Source organism: Accipiter gentilis, chromosome 5 (assembly GCF_929443795.1).
Source record: "Accipiter gentilis chromosome 5, bAccGen1.1, whole genome shotgun sequence".
NCBI classification, from domain to species: domain Eukaryota; kingdom Metazoa; phylum Chordata; class Aves; order Accipitriformes; family Accipitridae; genus Astur; species Astur gentilis.
This window is the reverse complement of record NC_064884.1, coordinates 34,822,048-34,839,502: the sequence shown is the minus strand read 5'-3', so window position 1 is coordinate 34,839,502 and position 17,455 is coordinate 34,822,048. Positions and strand designations below refer to the sequence as shown.

Here is a 17,455-nt window from a genome sequence, read left to right as displayed (position 1 = left end):
CCATGAGTTGATGAAGTTTGTCTCAAAGTTGAATTTACTCCCTGATGGAGAAAACTGCCTTGAGTCAGACCTTCAGCTGGTACATGACCACAACTCTCCATATTTTTGTGCAGCTGTTTGCATCACATTCATGCCTCAAGCCAACCATTTTGTTGTGTAGCTTGCTCATTTCTATACCACAACTACTAGCAATTAATCTTGCCTTTATAGCCCAAGTTTAAGGCCTTTAAGACATAAGTCATCTAGAGTAAAGGGTTTAAGTTATGAGTTTAAACATGTGTAGAAGTAATGTTTGACTGTACTTACATTTCACTTAGGTAATTTTAGTATGTCCTTTTTCTTGAGCATTTTCAAATGATGTTTTATTCTGAACAGCAGTGTGTATATACCTATACCCTTGTCACCTACATTTTAGTCACAGCTAATGCTAAGATGAATGTGGCATTTTAAAATTGTGCTGGTAAAATTCCTAAAACATTATTTTTAAGGTTGCGAAAACAAGCTTTCAGCTTGGGAAATTCTCTAAAACAGACTTCTTCAGGAAATTGTTAGGAATAAAACCAAAGCTGATGCATACTACAATTAAAAAATAAGTTTTGATTAAGTCTTTTAACTCCATTGATGTGTACCCCAACATATATTCTAAGCATCTCTACAAAATGCTGCTCACCTTTTAGGGCAAGCACTGTTTTTTCCCCTAATGAAAACTGAACTTAATAAATAATGTTTTGGTACCATATATTGAAAAATCCTGTTTTCCTCAGTGTTTGTTTTGTTTTCTAATGAACTTTGCATAGAGGTAGGTGCTAAATTATAAATATTGAATTGTTACACTGTGTAGGGAAGTTGAATTCCCAAGGATTAACTCCATTCCATAAACATGAATTCCTGTTTGGAAGTGGACTTAATGTGTAAAAAAAAAAAAAAAAAAAAAAAAAAAAAGCTGTTTGTGTAAAGTTGTCAAAGCATTGTATCGTTCCCAAGATGGCAAATACTTACCTACTGATAAAAATTTAGATAGGGCATACGATTCTGTTAGGTTTGTTTAAAACTCTGAAAATGCTATCATGGATGTCATGCTCGTCCTATCTGATCTAATGTTTTTGTTTTTTGTCTTGAAGCTGTAACGATGTTTTATGCTTCCATCAGTCTGAAGCAAGGCATTTCTCTGTTACTAACTCACTCTTAGGAATATTCTTGGTTTAGATAAGTGCATGGCAGAAGTGTCATTTCTGAGTGATGTGCTTATAAGAGAACATTGGTTTTTATTTCTTACCTGTAGAACTTGCCTCCAAAGTCATGTTAAGAATTCTCCTTCCTTTTGTTTGTCATAGATTAAATCTGCTAAGAGCCTATCCACAGTCTGCAAAATGCAAGCTAAATGTTTAGAAATCTCAGTATCATATAAAAAAACACCCCAACGCTTACTGTTGTGGTTACTACATCTTTCTTTTTCATTGCTTTTGGCTTTACTTTGCACCTTTACTTTTTTTAGTTTCTAGCAGTAATAATCTTATACAGATGGTATCTGCAGCAAAAGCTGCTTAATGTATTGTTGGTACATTTGCAGCTAACATCTGATGTAAATTACGCTTTTACAAACATTTCAGAGGGAATGTTTTTGAGACAGAAGTCTATTTTGGGTTCTATTTATCAAGACATCAGGTGTTCAGTCACTTCTTTCTTGCATTTATTATTACTTTGAGGGAGAGGAGTGTTTGGTAGCAAGAGCATTGTTACAGCCTGAGTGTGTTGCATCTGTTCTTCAGTAGCTTGATGCAAATGTACTGCAATTACATGTGCAGAATCAGAAAATGCAAGGTAAGTAACCTTTGCCCTAAGAGGAATTCCTCTTAATTATGTGGTCAGACAGTAAAGTTGGACATAATTCATAAGATTGAGGCTACTGAATTCTCTTTTCCTTTGAAAGCACACCCCTGCATATTTCTAAGTGTTCTTGAGGAGAGATCGTTTAGACTTGTATTTTTAGTCAAGGAGAAATTCTTCACCCAAGAGAAGAGGCAGGATGTTTAGTTGTAAACTTTTGGTAGATACTTATCAAAATACTTTGTTAGTAATTACTGAATAATGCTTTAAGTGAATCTGAGATTTACATGTTCAGAGTATCATTTAAAGGATGCTTTTAAATGCGTCTGTGATGCAGATGTTTAAATTTCACTTTTGAGGCACTAACTTGAAAAAATTCATATTTATGTTTTGAGATTTTGCAATTGCATTAAATGATACCCTGTTTATGTGGTAATTATGCAGATGGTGAAGAGAAAAATAATTTATTGCAGTCTAAAATGAGATATTTGATCAATAATAGACAATCTTGCTATATTTAATCAGGTTTTTTAATTCTTTTTTCTTAAGTTTGCCAAGTTTAAGGCCGTTGTTGGATGTATATTACCTGCCACTCACCAATATGCGGATAGCCAGAACATTCTGCTTCACCAACAATGGACAAGCACTCTATCTTGTCTCACCAACTGAAATACAGAGGCTCACCTACAGTCAAGAAACATGTGAAAATCTTCAGGTAATGAATTACAAAAAATAATTACTGTTTTCCTAGATATATTCTGAGGTTCTTGGTTCTAGATTCGTGATGCTTACAGTAATTAAGTTTGTCATAAGGCCAAGCACTTTGGCTTTCATGCTTTGATTTTTTTTTGCACTGTAGAGTCTGATTCAGGGTGAATCACTCCTACTCTTAAATTTTACTGTTTCATCCATCCTCTTGTATTTGAAACAGTTTCTTACTTAATTTCCTTTTTGATCAATAAGATATTTCCTTGTTTAACATGTGCAGTTAAAAATCAAGTGATGCTGGTAAAGGTGTTCAAGTGATGCTGGTAAAGGTGCATGCTGACATAAGCGAGGAATACTAACTTAGGATAATTGAAGAAAGCTATTATGTTTCAGGAGTATTAACAGCTTGAAAAGATTCTCAGCCATACTTCAGCTTAGAAGTTGTATAGAATACTGAAATAGCAGAGATGCAGGCTGTAAGCTCTACTTTGGTACCATGCATGGATATGGGTATTTGTAGTTATAGTTTCACCAGAACAAAATCAGGAGTGTTGTCCAAGTTGTTGAGGGGCAAATGCAGCTTTACTTGAACCCATTTCTTTGCTAGTGAATTTCATGAGCTATAAGCTTTCAGCTATCAGAACAGATGGTTTGGACAGATTTCTTAATATGTTTTTTTTATTTTTTATTTCCTAAGTTGCTTTGCAAAGGCAGATGCCTATTACAGCATATTCATTTTCAAATTCAAATCCACAAAATAAATCCTTAAAGTGAAAGAATATTCCATTAATTTGCATGTGAAATAACAGATGCCTTGTTGTGTCTCCTCTTCATTGCAAAGGAAATGTTGGGTGAGCTCTTCACTCCTGTAGAAACACCAGAAGCACCAAACAGGGGGTTCTTTAAAGGCCTGTTCGGAGGTGGGGCACAGTCACTTGACAGAGAAGAACTCTGTAAGTTTTTAGTATTTGTTATTTTTCTGGTATTTCTACCCAAGGAAGCCAGTGATCCTTGAGAAATGTATTACCTGTGTTAATAGAACATTATATTTGCAAAGAGGAAAGTAAAAAAGGGAATGACAAATACTTTTTCATATCTTTTACATGTTGTACACCTTACCAACAAGATCAAAAAAGCCTGGTGCTGTTTTTTCACAGGCTCCTTTACCTCATTTATTTAGGAGTAGATTATAAAACAAGAAATGGGATAATTGATCTTATTTTTAGTCACCTTTATGAAGTGTGTAGTACTGACCATGTTTTTCTTAATGGTGTTAAACTGAAAGGGGCTGGTTCTGGAGAACACTATTCTAGACAGTGAGAAAATTAAAACTCCATTCTACTTCAGTTTGTTTGCTAGATTCTTTTTCCTCATTTGACTTGTGCAGAGATGCCTTAGGAATGATAGCAAGGACAGAACTGTATGGTAGTTCAATTTGGTGCTCTGTTCATAGGACAGTAAAATTCAGATTTGGCAAAGTTTTTATTGCTTTATCATTTTTTCATTGTTTTTTGATTACAACTTTTTTAATGTGGTAGCATGCAGCTTTTTAGTATATTTAAGGAAAATAACTTCCACTTATTCAGATATTTGCTAGATGCAACACTATATTATGCATGTTTATTTGTAAGAACTGTTCCCTTTTTAACATGAAACATAGCTCTTAACAGGCAAGGCTTCCTGGCAATCCTTTATTTTTTTTATTGGTTCTTTTGATGTATCCAATAAAAAATAAATTAGTCTTTACTATTTGTGCCTGTACATTTTGAACAAATATCAAATATTTAGAGGTCACTTTCTCCGTTAGAAATTCCATTTGTATTTATATATGTGTAGTACTTTGAAAGGTTGGTCAGGTATTCTATTAGAGAAATTTGAGTGCACAAATTATATGTTTAATTAGTATGACTGGGACAGGAAAAAAAATGGCTTTTTGTGGCAACAGAAAAACACTCTTGTAACTTTAGAAGCTATCTTCTTACATCATTTCAATTTTCCACCATCAAGTTTTGACTTGGATCTTCAGAAGGAAAATAGTATTGAGTGGGAGAAAAAAGCCTAATGAATTAATTGTAGCCTGAAAGCGAGTTCAATGACAATTCAAAAGACATCTGAAAGTCTCTTTAAAATAGTCATATTTAACATGAGGGTCACAGCAGAATCTGTAATAAGTGAAATGATTCCTTTTTTTTTTATTCTTGGGAATTCACAGAAAGATCTTTATAGTGTTAGTTGAAATCTAAATCATTCTTCCTAGAAGCATAACATCAAATCATAAAATCATGAAATACTGCAGTAAAACTTGTTAAGTATGTTAATATTATTTTTCCCAGAAGTGAAAAAAAAAAAGTTTAAACCATAATTTCATTGTTTAGGAAAAAAAAAGTTACAGATTATTTGGTTTGACTTCAGCATCCAAAAATGTTTTGGCCTTAACTCAAATTTTTGTAGAATATACAATTCAGCATGAGATTGACATGTCCATTAGGTGTCTAGACTGAACTAGGTGGCTGATGTCCCATTATGAGCAAAGGAGATGTAGTCAATGCAGTCACTGGAGTTTAGAGAGTTGTTCAGCTGGCCATTCATGGGTGTTTACTTCAGGATGAGCTGATGTGTTCTTACAGCTGTACTGCCTTTTCATGACTTAAATGACTTTTTTTACAAGATCTTTACAATAGTGAGAGCATAAACACCTAATCTTCAGGTGTCTGCATTTAAAACAGAACTTCCATCAAAGGAAACTTCTGCTGGTGGAGTCATACTGGCTAGCTACCCCAGCAAAGCACTTCTAGAACTGACCAGGCTCGTATTTTCAAAATTCTCCTCCTTTGTCTTCTGAACTCCCAACACCTTCCCTGTGAAGTAAGCTATATTGTTAAAAACCACTTCACCAGCACAATTCTGTTGATGACTGTGATGCTGGCACTGTTGAGAGAGTTTTAATTTCACACTTGAGCTGTGGAAAGGTTATAATTTTATAACCTGCCTGGAAATTTGGAAATACATTTGAAAAATCTCAATTTTATTGAATAGTAACATCTAGAAACATTGAGTAGTGAGTATTGCTCATCATCATGCCTATGATTAGGTGTTTGGTGTCCATGCAAAGAAATGACACCCCAAACTTGCATTGGTATTTATGTGATAGTGATAGAAAACTTTACTATTCTGTTTTTGCTGCTTTGCAAATGCTTCCAGTTGGAGAATCAGCATCTGGGAAGGCATCAAGGAGTCTTGCCCAGCATATTCCAGGGCCTGGGGGTATTGAAGGTGTCAAAGGAGCAGCATCTGGTGTAGTTGGTGAACTAGCACGAGCCCGGTTGGCGCTAGACGAAAGAGGACAGAAACTAGGAGAACTAGAAGAAAAAACTGCAGCTATGCTTTACAGTGCTGATTCTTTCTCTAAACACGCTCATGAGGTGAGTCTGCATGTTAAACTGAACATTAAACTGATACTCTAGCAAAAATTGCAAGTTTTGCAAGTAACTGGCTTCTGCAAAGGCATGTTAGAGGTGTCTAAAGGGAATGCAATATCGCTGAAGAAGGACACTTCCCTTTTATCTATCAATCATTACTCCAAATAATTAAGTATTAATGTAAACAGCTTTGTCTCGTGGCACATTGGTCTCGAGCATACCCTCTGCCTGAGTGGCATGTGGATTTCCAAAAGTGCAGCTCAGTTCACATTACTTAAAGAATTTGTCACTGAGTTAGATAAGATTATTGCTCTGTGTGAAATTCCTGTGGTTAAGAAAGACCTAATTGTTGTATGCAAACCCCAGAGTCCAAGTTTTGGGGTTTTTTCCCTCAGTAACTACATAGGATGGCTGATCTCTTCTGTGTTCATCCAGATCTCTTTCCATCCCCTAAACTCCTGTGCAACCTCTCCATTGTCCCAAAACCATCTTTTTCTATCTGAGGCCAGATCATCAGCAGTGTTGCTACCATTAGAAAATTCATCATGCTAAACCCTTGCTGTTCAGCAATGTTGTTGTTGCAGTTTTGAGAAGCCTTACTAAAGTCCCTCTTTCTCATGCTGCTTTGTAAGCATATAGTTTGTTTATATTATTGTACTTTTTGGTTCATTATAGAAGCAGTAATTAGAAATTGTTTTTTGTTTTTCTAGATGATGTTGAAGTACAAAGACAAGAAGTGGTACCAATTCTGATGATGCTCATCAATTACATCTGTTTAATTTTGTCCTGATGAAAAAAAATCTTGGTTTCTCATTAATTTTGGCAGGACCTTCGAAATTCAAAGGAGTATTTACCATTGGATACTGTTGTTTCCTAGCACAAATCACACACTGTTTTACCTCAGTCGTGGCTTTAACTGAGGAGCTTTACATTTAAAAGAAACACACACACAAAAACCCAAACTTGAGTGTTTCTTAGCTGTTGGTTAGCTGAGAGTTGGAACAAAGAAGGTAACTGGAACATGTGGGAAAGAGGGTAAAGGGAAAATGTAGTGTGAGATGGGCAGGGGCAATGCAGGGTCAATCCTGTGTTAATATTTCATATGCCAGAAGTTTTTGTGCTATTGTAATTGCTGCCAGTGTTATACCCTCCTGTGAGGAGAGGCAATAAATCAGGGGTCCAAGAGCTGGAATAAAGTTGTCTGTCGTGCTGGACGGTAGCTGACTTACACTTACCCTCTAAGACTCACTATATTTACCATTATTGTTGAAGAAGAGTTCAAGTTTGCTGTCACTTCTTTCATCGGAAAAGCTGGAAGCTTGGAAGATTTCTTGTTGAAAATTGTATACATAGTTGACCTGTGCATAGTCTTTTCTTGGACCCCTGATCTAGTATTCCTGTATTCACATCATATTCTGTGAAGTGCAAAACAAGAGAATACACAATTTTTGCATTAAAAAAATCAAGTGAATAATATGACTGGAATGTGTCATGCTGGGAGTTTTCATTTGTGTTATGGCTGTGCAATGTGAAATGAAATGTGGTAACATCTTCATTGTGGTAAGAATACTTCAACTTCTGTTCAGTTAAATATTATTTTTTGCCAAAAATAGTTATTGGTTCAGTTTGTGTAACATATAGAATTGGCTGTGGGTTCCATTCATGCTGTGAACTTTTATAAATATTTAACAGAATGTATCTTTACAGCCATTAATTAAAATAGCTGAGATAGTTTTGAGCAAAACTTAAGTTCTAGATGCCCCTCTAGTCCTTTACTGTGAAATCAGATAATCTTGGACTCAGGTTTTCAAAGTTTTACACTCTGTGGAGGTGCTGATGCATGAATAATGGCAAGCATCTAATATTTAATAATTGTCAGTATATTGTTTAGCAAATTTCTAAATCCTGCTAGTAGAGGTATTTTACAAGTACCTATCTCAGCCCCACCCAGTGCTAAAGGCCTAAAGTTTGGATTTAGTCTCTAAAGCAGTGTTTTCAATGTGGGCAGTGGTAAGTGTGCACTAAAACTTCAGGAACTGGTGAAATAATGTTCAGTTTGGGTGAGGTAAATAATATAGCTGAGCTAACTTGTTAATGGCTGCTGCACTAAAGCTGTAACAGTGGGAATGATCAGAGCTCTTTTTTTAAAAGAGAGGATTCCTTAAAATAAATGTTTGCATTTCAAAAATTTATTTAGACTTTCTTCCTCAAAGCAGGAATAGTTACTGACTGATTTTGTTTTATAAAAGGGAGTACTTACAAGCTGATAGGTCTACGTTGTCTGAAATTAATCATTTGGGTTTGCTTCTCCAAGCATCACATTCTGTGTGGTGTTTTTTGCACACTTTCTGAATGTTCTTAAAGCAAAACCTTTGTTATATTTGTATTGTGAAGTGATGTTGCAGGTACATAGATGAGGCAACCTTACAAAACACTTAAAGCATGCAAAACATTGAAGTTACTGATGGTTCTTAATTCATTTTTCAAATGAAAGGCAAATATGTTTGGGCATTGTAGCACAAATTGATAAATTTTCTGATTTTATGTATGGTAACAATTTAAAAAGAGAAGTGAATTCTGTTGCCAGTGTGAGGGCATGCCATACCATGTCCACTGTTCAAAGAACTTAGCAAATGAGAACATGACAACTTGAACAAGTAGCTTTGATTTCTTGATGGCTCTGTCCCATACCTACTGAGTCAATGGTAACTCCAGTTACTTAACTCAGCTTGCCACGCAATTTTTGCCTCTGCATGTTAATTCCTTTTCTAGTGTCCAATTAATGCATAATTAAATTAACACTATTTTGTTAAAAATTCAGGTAGAAGAAAACTAGATAAACTACTATCCATACCATTTCCAAAAATAAAACACCCTAGCTGACACTTGTCCCCTTCCTTATCTCACATTTATAGAGATGACTGATTATAATATTATAAGACCTGGTGAAAATGAACTATATTTCAGAGCTACAGAATCCTGGAAAATTAGTCTGGTCAGGCTCTGTGGGAGAGGATGGCAAAAGTACTCTTCAGCAAATCATGGTATCAATTCAATGGAAGATGACCTTGGTGTGAAAGGAAAGCCTACTTAACTTTCTCATCAATAAACATTTGACAACCACCAGCAAGCAAAAAAAGAGGCAATGAGAGACCATCTGCCAGTACAAGAAGAGTAGTGGCTTATTTGGTATTATAGAATTTATCATAGCTGAATCTTTTTTTCTGTTGCATATGTTCGGAGCATGCTTCTAGAGTTGAAAACTAATGAAATGATTACTCATGAGATGAATACACAAATGGTTCTTGATCAATAAAAGGGGCTATGTACAATTTTATTCTAAAGCGTTCCTTTTTCCTTCTCTGTGGAAGGAAGTTGATCATACGTCATTGCATCTTATTCTGCTATTGGTGGTGCACCTTTTGTACAGCAAAGTATATTGAAATCCTTAGGGTAAGCACCCCTGGTTTTTTTGCTAGCATTTTAGTTGCGTGAAATTTTTTTAGAGTGTCTGGAAAACTATAAAATACAATTGAGCTATTACTTTTTTTATTTTTTTTGATGGAAGTGTAAGAAACTGCTGCTACCTATCTGTTTGTGTAGTGTGTCTCATTAGGAACTGTAAATTGAAGAAGCTTTTCTTCACCTTAGTCCTGCCAAATTGTAACTTTTGAATGTTGATATGTGTAAATATGCGTGTATTCCAAATAAGTCTGAAAGTGTTACACCACAGGCATCTCCAGTGATTTGTTCTTCAGCAAACAGTCAGTTATAAATTATAGTAATATATAGCTGTGTTCGTTGTCTGTCTTTATGCAAAGATTTTTGCCTGAGGTGGTACTTGTATGGCAGGTGATGTTGGAAAGCTATATCCAAAGGAGGATTTTTGGAAGCAAGTTCATTTCCTTTTTTTCCTTTTTGCTTTCCTTTTCTCTTTTCCGTTTTGCATTTGGGTTTGGGTTTTGGGGTGGGGTTTTTTTTGCTTAATTAATGGCACTGATCTTACCTGAACTTTTAAACTTGAATTTTTCCTGCACTTTAATTCAATCATGGTATTTTATTCCTTAATTTTGTTTTTACATTTGTGCAGTTCAGGTTCATTATCTGTATATAAACACACATGTTCAATAAAGACTTTAGAACAGATTACTTTCAGGCACACTTGCTAATTATGTGACTATCATTTCAAATGTGTGTTTTCTTAGCAAAATATGTATATACAAGTATATACAATATAGAATCTAATGAAAGGCACGTATCCTGTGTCAGCATTCAGTTTATAAATTTCTGCAACACTTTCAGATTTGTTACTAGATAATACAATAAAATCTGTTATATTTATACATACTGCTTAAGAATATACTTTTAGTTTTAAATAATTTTTATATGTACACTTCTACCTTTAATTTTAAAAATACTTATGTTCAATTTTTAAGTCAAAGTACTTAAAGTATGTATATTATCCATAGAAGAAGTTGTTTTAAGCTTATGAATACATTCATATCTCATATCGAGATGATACAATTACTAAGCAATGAAAACAAATAGCCCATTTTGCTTTGCAGAAAATAATCATGCTTATTTTTACTTCTCATTATAAACATTCTTAAACAATTCCCTAAGTATGGAGAGGGAAGATAGTGCATTCAGAAAACTAACCTTATGTCAAAGTTTTCTCAATAGCTGCAGTTTGTGGCTGACTGGTTTTCTATGATTTGATTATTTTTTTTTTCAGGTATACACATGAAAGACTTCTTTCAGCTTTATTCCTTGGACTCTTAAAATTCCCAAAAATTTAAGTGAGGTTTGTCCAATAAGTAGTTTCTTTGAGTAATGTATGAATTTTGATTATACATCAGCTCTTTACATGTAAATCGGGGCAGGGGGGTAGGGGGGGTGGTGTGTACCGAACATGTGTGTGAAAACTTACAGTCTGTGGCTGAAGTGCCCTCTGATTTCTCATCATGGTTTAACATACCTGGGCAGGCATGGATAGCATGTTCGGTGCGTGGGGAAGGAGTGCAGTGCCTTGCCTCCCTCTCCAAGTTGCAGGGTAACTTCTTGATTGAACCTTTTCTCATTCTAGCCAATTTCCTATATGATTTCTGTGAATCTTTTTGGTGGATGTTGATAGCTTTGCTACTACCACAAAATCTTCAAATACTTTGTAGACAGAAATTAATGATGTTTGGGGGGAAGGAAGAAAGTAAAACAGAAAAAAGATGTGTAGTGTAGGCAAATCAGCTAAACCAATTTTATTTCAGTTTTCATTGAAAAGCTAAATTAAGCTGGGCCAATTTCTTCTTATGCATGTTATAGAGATGTGCTGTAAATCATCTACTTTATTACTGTTTCAAGCCAGATGAGTGTACTGTGTTTCTGGGTTCTTTTACACTAAAAGATGTGGGTGTTCGATTTTTAAAAAGAAAAAAAAAAGGGGGGGGGGGGGGCGGGGGAGAGAAACGAGGCAGAAACATAGAACAATCAAATGAAAGGTGTCAATCAGTATTCCTTTTAGTTTTCCATGTAAAGCACCTAGAAATGTTTGTCATACAGCTGTAGGTTACTTTGACACTTGTACTTCTTTTTGTTAGTACCTGAGTTACATACTACCAGGCAAATAATAACTAGAAGTTAAACTGTTTCAGTTGAAAACATGTAAGGAGTTGTATGTGGATTACCACTACCATTCAGTAATAGGTGATGCAAAGGGAGAGGGGGTGGGAACATGTTTTAAATATTCCCTTTTAAAACAGAATTGTAAATAAGCAGTACTGTGTTATTTTAGACCTGAGCTCTGCTATCTGTAGTGGTTAGAACTAGGAAAACATGCTGCTTTCTAGTTATGCTACTGCTTCCTTGTACCAGCACCATGGGGGGGGGGGGGGGGGGGATAAAAAAACATCAGTAAATTTTTCTAACATTGCCCCCTTGTGGGTAAGCATGCTTGATGTGTAGCAGTTCTCGTTTATGTATAACTTAGTGTGTACATGTGTGTTTTCTTTTTTCTTTTTGTTCATTGCAACTTATTCTTCAGTTAAGTCTTGCTGAGCCCCACTAGCTCTTCTGAGGGTGATTACTGGAATATGCATTTTAGGTAGGGTTGCAAATCCATCTGTCTACAAATATAGTTTCATATGAACTGCAAACTGTACTGTTACAAACACAACTATGTTAGATTGCATAGAGTTATTTTACTTACATGTACTTGAACTGAACTATGTCATCATAACAAAGTTAAAAAATTAAGTATGGAATATTTTTGTAAATAAAAATACCTGTGCAGCTGGTATTTTAAATTTAAAATGTATTATACATTAATGTTTCAGAAAAAATGTTCATATATGTGTATATGAATGTGTCATTATGCTGAAGGGCTCTTGACTGGGCAAAATAAACTATTCAAATCTCTCCTGAAATGAGTGGAGCTTACTCCTTTTCTTCCTAACCAGTTCTTTTCCTGCTGGCTGGAGCATACAGTGACTCCTTGCCAAAAGAGGCTGTTTCATTCTGCTTAAGTTTTTGTGGGATGCGCCCTACGACTAGCAGAGCGGTGTGTGCTTGAAGCACTGGCAGCCAGGCTGACAGTGAGTAGCCCCTAAGGAGCACGAAAGGCAAAATGGTTTGTCTGTGGTGGTGTTCCCAAGCAGGTCTAAAAACATTCTGAAATACACATCTTGATGGCGACAATGTGAAGTCCTGTTATCCTTTGAAGCTATGAGAAAAGTTGAGGTTGTTCATTTTACAGACTCAGTAAAGCGGAGTATTTTCTGTAGGTGCATTTTAACAGTGTTCATTAATTTAAGAATCCAGGGTGTGTGGGGAGAAGAGAGGAAGCTGATTATTTTTTTCCTTTGCCATATTTATGGCACAGCAGATGTATTATTTTCTGTGGTTGAGGCTCAGCTTTGCCACCAACCAATTTCCAGCTTGCAGTCTATTAAATTTTCTGTCTTCTGTTGCGTGGGGGGAACCACCTTTGTAAACATGCTCTGAATGATGCAGAAATACTGAATCTGAAGAGAGGCTGGGGCAGTAATTCTGAAGTGAAATTGCTCCACCTCAGTGAAATTTTTGGAATCTCATGATGTCAAATAGTAAAATATTTCAGTGCTGGTTGTTTTAGTATGTGATTGATGTAGTGAGGATGCAGTTTCATCTGTGGGAAAAGTCTGCTGGTTCCAGGCTTCTCCTGCCTGCCTCCCCCCACCCTCCCCGGTATCTGATAGTTACGTATTCTGAACTTTAAGCACTGCAGCACATGGAGTTATAAATAGGACGATGCATTGGAATAAAGAATTGTTTTATCTTCAGTCCAATTAAACTGAAATCTCTGCCATCACCAGTAACACAGCAAGAATAGCTCCCTCCGGATGGGGCCTGTGGGGCTCCACAGAGCATCGATGGACTGACAAGAGGAGGGCATTGTCAGACTGAGGTTGCAAAGTGAAAGACTTTTAGTAGAAGCCAGGATTTGATGAGACCTACATAAAATGGTCCCTTTGCGCATTGTGTGTTACGACAGTTCCGGTGCCAACATACTGTAAATTAACTGCATCTAGAACCTACAGACACATGATGGTACGCCCATTAGTATTAAACTGTGCCACCCTCCACAACTTTTCCTTATTCAAATTCTTTATTGGGAATGGTCCCCGGCCAGCTCTGCCTGGGAGGAGGCTGGGAATGCCTGTAAGGACATGGCAGTGGGCATCCAAGGTCCAGTGTGGAGGGACCGTAAATTGGGCAGTGCTAAAGACTGAGAACAGATGCAGGGACCGGGCTCGGGTCCCAGCTTTTGGCGGCAGTCTTTTCGTCTAGGCTGCATCACTGAACCAGCTCTTCCTTGTTGCCCACTGGCCTGCGGGTGCTTGGTGGCATCTTAGCCCTGATCTTGCCTGCTCCCTCCTCCTGCCCTGGTGCACCTGGGCTGCTCCCTTGGCCGTGGCTTGGCCAGGCGAGAGGCACTGGCTGTTTCCTCTCTCTTAGGAGAAAAGGTAGCAGCCTTGCTGGAGGCATCCCAGTCTGGCCTAAGGAAATAGGATGTTTTCCCTTGGTCCTGCACTGAGATAAACTCACAAGGGCAGTATGTCAGCAGCCGGTTTCTCACCTTCTAGTTTGCTGGCTGATTTTTTCACAATGCATAATTAATGTTCCCTTAGTAAGGGCTTAGGGGCCTGCATATGTGACTCATTATAGTAGCAGAGTTCTGCTCAGTTGCTGTAGCCGTTTTCTGTATTTTTTAGGCATGGGAGACGGCCTGGGCTGGGGCTTGTGCACTGGCTGCTCAGAAGGGAGGGAGCTGTACCCCCTGGCTGGCTGAGACCTGGGGAGCACTCCTTTATCTTCCAATATGCATTTAGAGCTGTTTGACTCAAACTACTCAGAAGAGGTGATGGGGGACTGTAGTAAAGCCATAGTCGAGGAAAAATAGGAAGATGTATGTTGTGTTTTGGAGCAGTTAACAGCATTTCTGCATCTTGCTGCAGTCACAGTGTGAGCCGGGCTTCAGAGAGAGTTGATCGTTTGAAGAGGTTTGCAATCAAAATGTCAGACTGTGCTTACGTTTTGATAAGTTTACCAACTTGTCTGCCTCATTAAGCAGACCTAATGAGAAATTTTATATAACTGTGGTTTCTGTGGCGCAAGAGACTCCTGGGAAGAATAATGTGGAATGCAGTCTGCTCTGTGGGAGTGAGCAGAAAACAATTTCAAGCTGGTATCTCCTAATTTTCTTGGGCACCCACAAGTCTCTTAGCACCACCTCAGTAAGTACCTTTTATCTGAATATCAGTGTCACCTACCGACTACGGTGCTTTTTCTTCTGGGATCTCAAAATACATAGCACAGTGGGCCAGGCCCTCATGAAGCTTTCCCATTACAGTTACTCTCTTTAGACTGAGTATGCAGATGCTTGTCATTCAAGATGTATCATAACTTAATACTAATTCATATGAGGAAGGACAGTTTTTTTAAAACCTATCTTCTATGAAAGGGTTAGACAAAATTCAGTAAAAAAAAAAAAAATAATCAAGGTCATTGTATTTCTCTTTAATATGCTCAAACTCTGAGTCAATTCTAGAAGTGAACTTAGGAGGTCCCTACTTCCCATTTTGTTTCCAAGCACAGCAGTTTCTGGTTGCGCTTTAGAGTTTCCAGTGTCTCTTAGAAGAAATCTGTGAAGCACCTGGGAAGATAGAAATCAGTTCCTTTATTCTACTGTTCCAGTTAAACCCCCTTAGAAAACTTTTTTTAATACATTCTTAAATATAATTTGTTGCCAGAGCAGGATTCATGGAAGCTGCATTGACCTCTAGAGCTTTCCTTTGGTTGTAAAAGGCCAGTAGTTGGTTTGGCTTTAAATGTCAAACATACAACTGCTTGTTCTTATTAGGATTCTTCTGGAAGCAGCTGCTTCCTTTCCAGTAGTCCGGTCATGCTGCATGCACCAATTTTGGCAAGTAGCTTGTGGGCTGTAGTCACCGATGCAAACTTTCTCTTCCTGTAGGTAAAGGAGAACTGAAAAATACCTGAACATTGCTGGCTAGGAGGATCCAATACCAGTATCACAACTGCTTGAATGTATTTAGCAGACTATGTCCTAAGGGACAACCAAAAATCTCTCCCTGTGCGCTCTGCGGGGCACAGTGCAAGGCCGTGGGACTCATACCATGTCGGAACGGGGGAGCACGGTGTGTGAGGCCTGTCACCCTCTCACTGTATTTCAGTACTGGGAATGTGTCTGGCTGTCAGTCTGAAGTGGATACAGAGTTTACCGAGGGCATTAATATAAACATAAAATATAAACAGTGACAGGGATGGGCCAGGTACCACATCCTGGAGAGCCAATTTCAGGCCTGAAAACCCGGCTCCTCATGATTTAACCTGGGGAAAAAGCAAAGCTGATGTGAATAATGGCTGTTTGCCATAGTCCTCCGCCGGACTGATGGCAAGCGATAATCTAAAATTTCTTCTGTAGCTGTTGAAAGGAGTTTCTTTACATTTGAATTACCAACAGTAAGGTTGTGATTTGCTCTCAGTCAGGGCATGAGCTGTGTGTATTGCTGTATTGTTGAGAGGCCTACTCATAGTCTACTACCTGATTATGACAGGTGGTGTAAAAACATTGAAAAAAATGTTGGTCTGAGCCTGGCCGCGTAGGCTTCAGCCTGGTAAAAGAATGACTGACGTAGGTCAGAGAGACAAGGGGGCAGAAACAAGAAGACAAGGTTTGGCTGAGCTGGTTGGCACAACACCCGTTCTCTTCTTGCCACATTTTTGCAGCTATTGTGGCAAAGAAATGCTTTTAAGAATGCACTGAAAATGAGAAAAAGCGGCTGTTTGGGCTTTTACAGGGAGCTGCTCTGACATAAACAACAGCGTGGAAAAAGTGAAGCGGGACTGTTTGAAAAATCTAACTGGGATTCATAGTGTTTGGCATAGTTCACCAATCGTGAGGGATCTGGCATCCCACTAAAGGAGCAATGATAGCTCTGGAGGGGACAGGGTGCTGAGAAGGCAATAAACACAGAGACAAACTGCTCGCGTTCGGGGCTGTCAAGAAGGGGGAAGCAAAGGGAAGGCAGCACAGGGGAAGGCAACAAGCACGATGCAGCAGGCTTCGGAATGATCTTTGCGGCTGTGTAGTGCAGAATGGCGTTTGTCAGAACCAGAGGACAGCATCTAAGGAGCGCTGGTGTGGAGCTTTGTCACATGGGTGTACGTGACAGGCTTTGCTTCAGAAGAGATGCACAAAAAAGGGCCCGTGAGGCAGCAGGCAGCCCCCTCGTCGGCACCGGGGGAGAGTAGCTGGAAACGATGCCTGAGGAGACACCCGCTTGACCGAACAGAGGACCCACATTATCCCAGGCATCACTTCACATACAGGCACCACCAGATATAGGCCACGGGTTTCCAAACACAGTCACACCTGGAGCAGCACTGTGGCTTGTGACGGCCCAGGAGTGACAGGCCTCAAATTTGTCTGGCAGCCAGGGCGAGGAGAGCACTGACCTGAGGGCTCTTCTGCCAGCAGCGAGGAAACTGAGAGCAAGAGTCTGACACTGCTGCCTCCTTCCCAGCATCCAGACCAGGATCTCTGTCATCCTCGAAGTGATCCAAATGGGCTTCTTGCCCTTCACAGTTGGTAGGAGGTGACTCGGGGACCCCTCGAGCGGTCCTGCTGACTGCTCTGACGCTGACACCAGGGCTTTGACCCCCGAGGTTTTCCAAGGTGGCTCTGAACCGAACGTAAAAAGACAGGTTTTCTTTTCTTTAGCAGGGAAGGTAAAAATTAATCATCCTTTGATTTTATAGATCTTTTTCTTTAAACAAACAAACAAAAAAGCCCTACTGCTCTGGGCCAAATGGACTGACAATGTCGCTCAATGTAACTGAGGCGCAATGTGCGCAGCTTCCTTTGGTGCACTGACATGTGGCCACATCTGTCCACAGGGCATTGCAGATGCAAGCACCCTCTCCTGTGAAGAAATTAGTAGTTG

General features: G+C 38.4%; 1 protein-coding gene across 11 annotated transcripts in view; it reads left to right on the top strand.

The window, feature by feature from the left end:
• STXBP5 (syntaxin binding protein 5) overlaps positions 1–11,838 on the top strand; it is a 118,579-nt gene extending 106,741 nt beyond the window's left edge. For all 11 annotated transcript variants that reach the window (XM_049800577.1, XM_049800575.1, XM_049800569.1 and 8 more), the window contains 4 exons: positions 2,377–2,542; positions 3,377–3,488; positions 5,737–5,957; positions 6,665–11,838. In XM_049800577.1, the coding sequence (XP_049656534.1) occupies positions 2,377–2,542; positions 3,377–3,488; positions 5,737–5,957; positions 6,665–6,706 (541 nt within the window). In that variant the 3' untranslated portion in view covers positions 6,707–11,838. The remainder of the gene's footprint in view (positions 1–2,376; positions 2,543–3,376; positions 3,489–5,736; positions 5,958–6,664) is intronic.
• Positions 11,839–17,455: the final 5,617 nt, after the last annotated feature.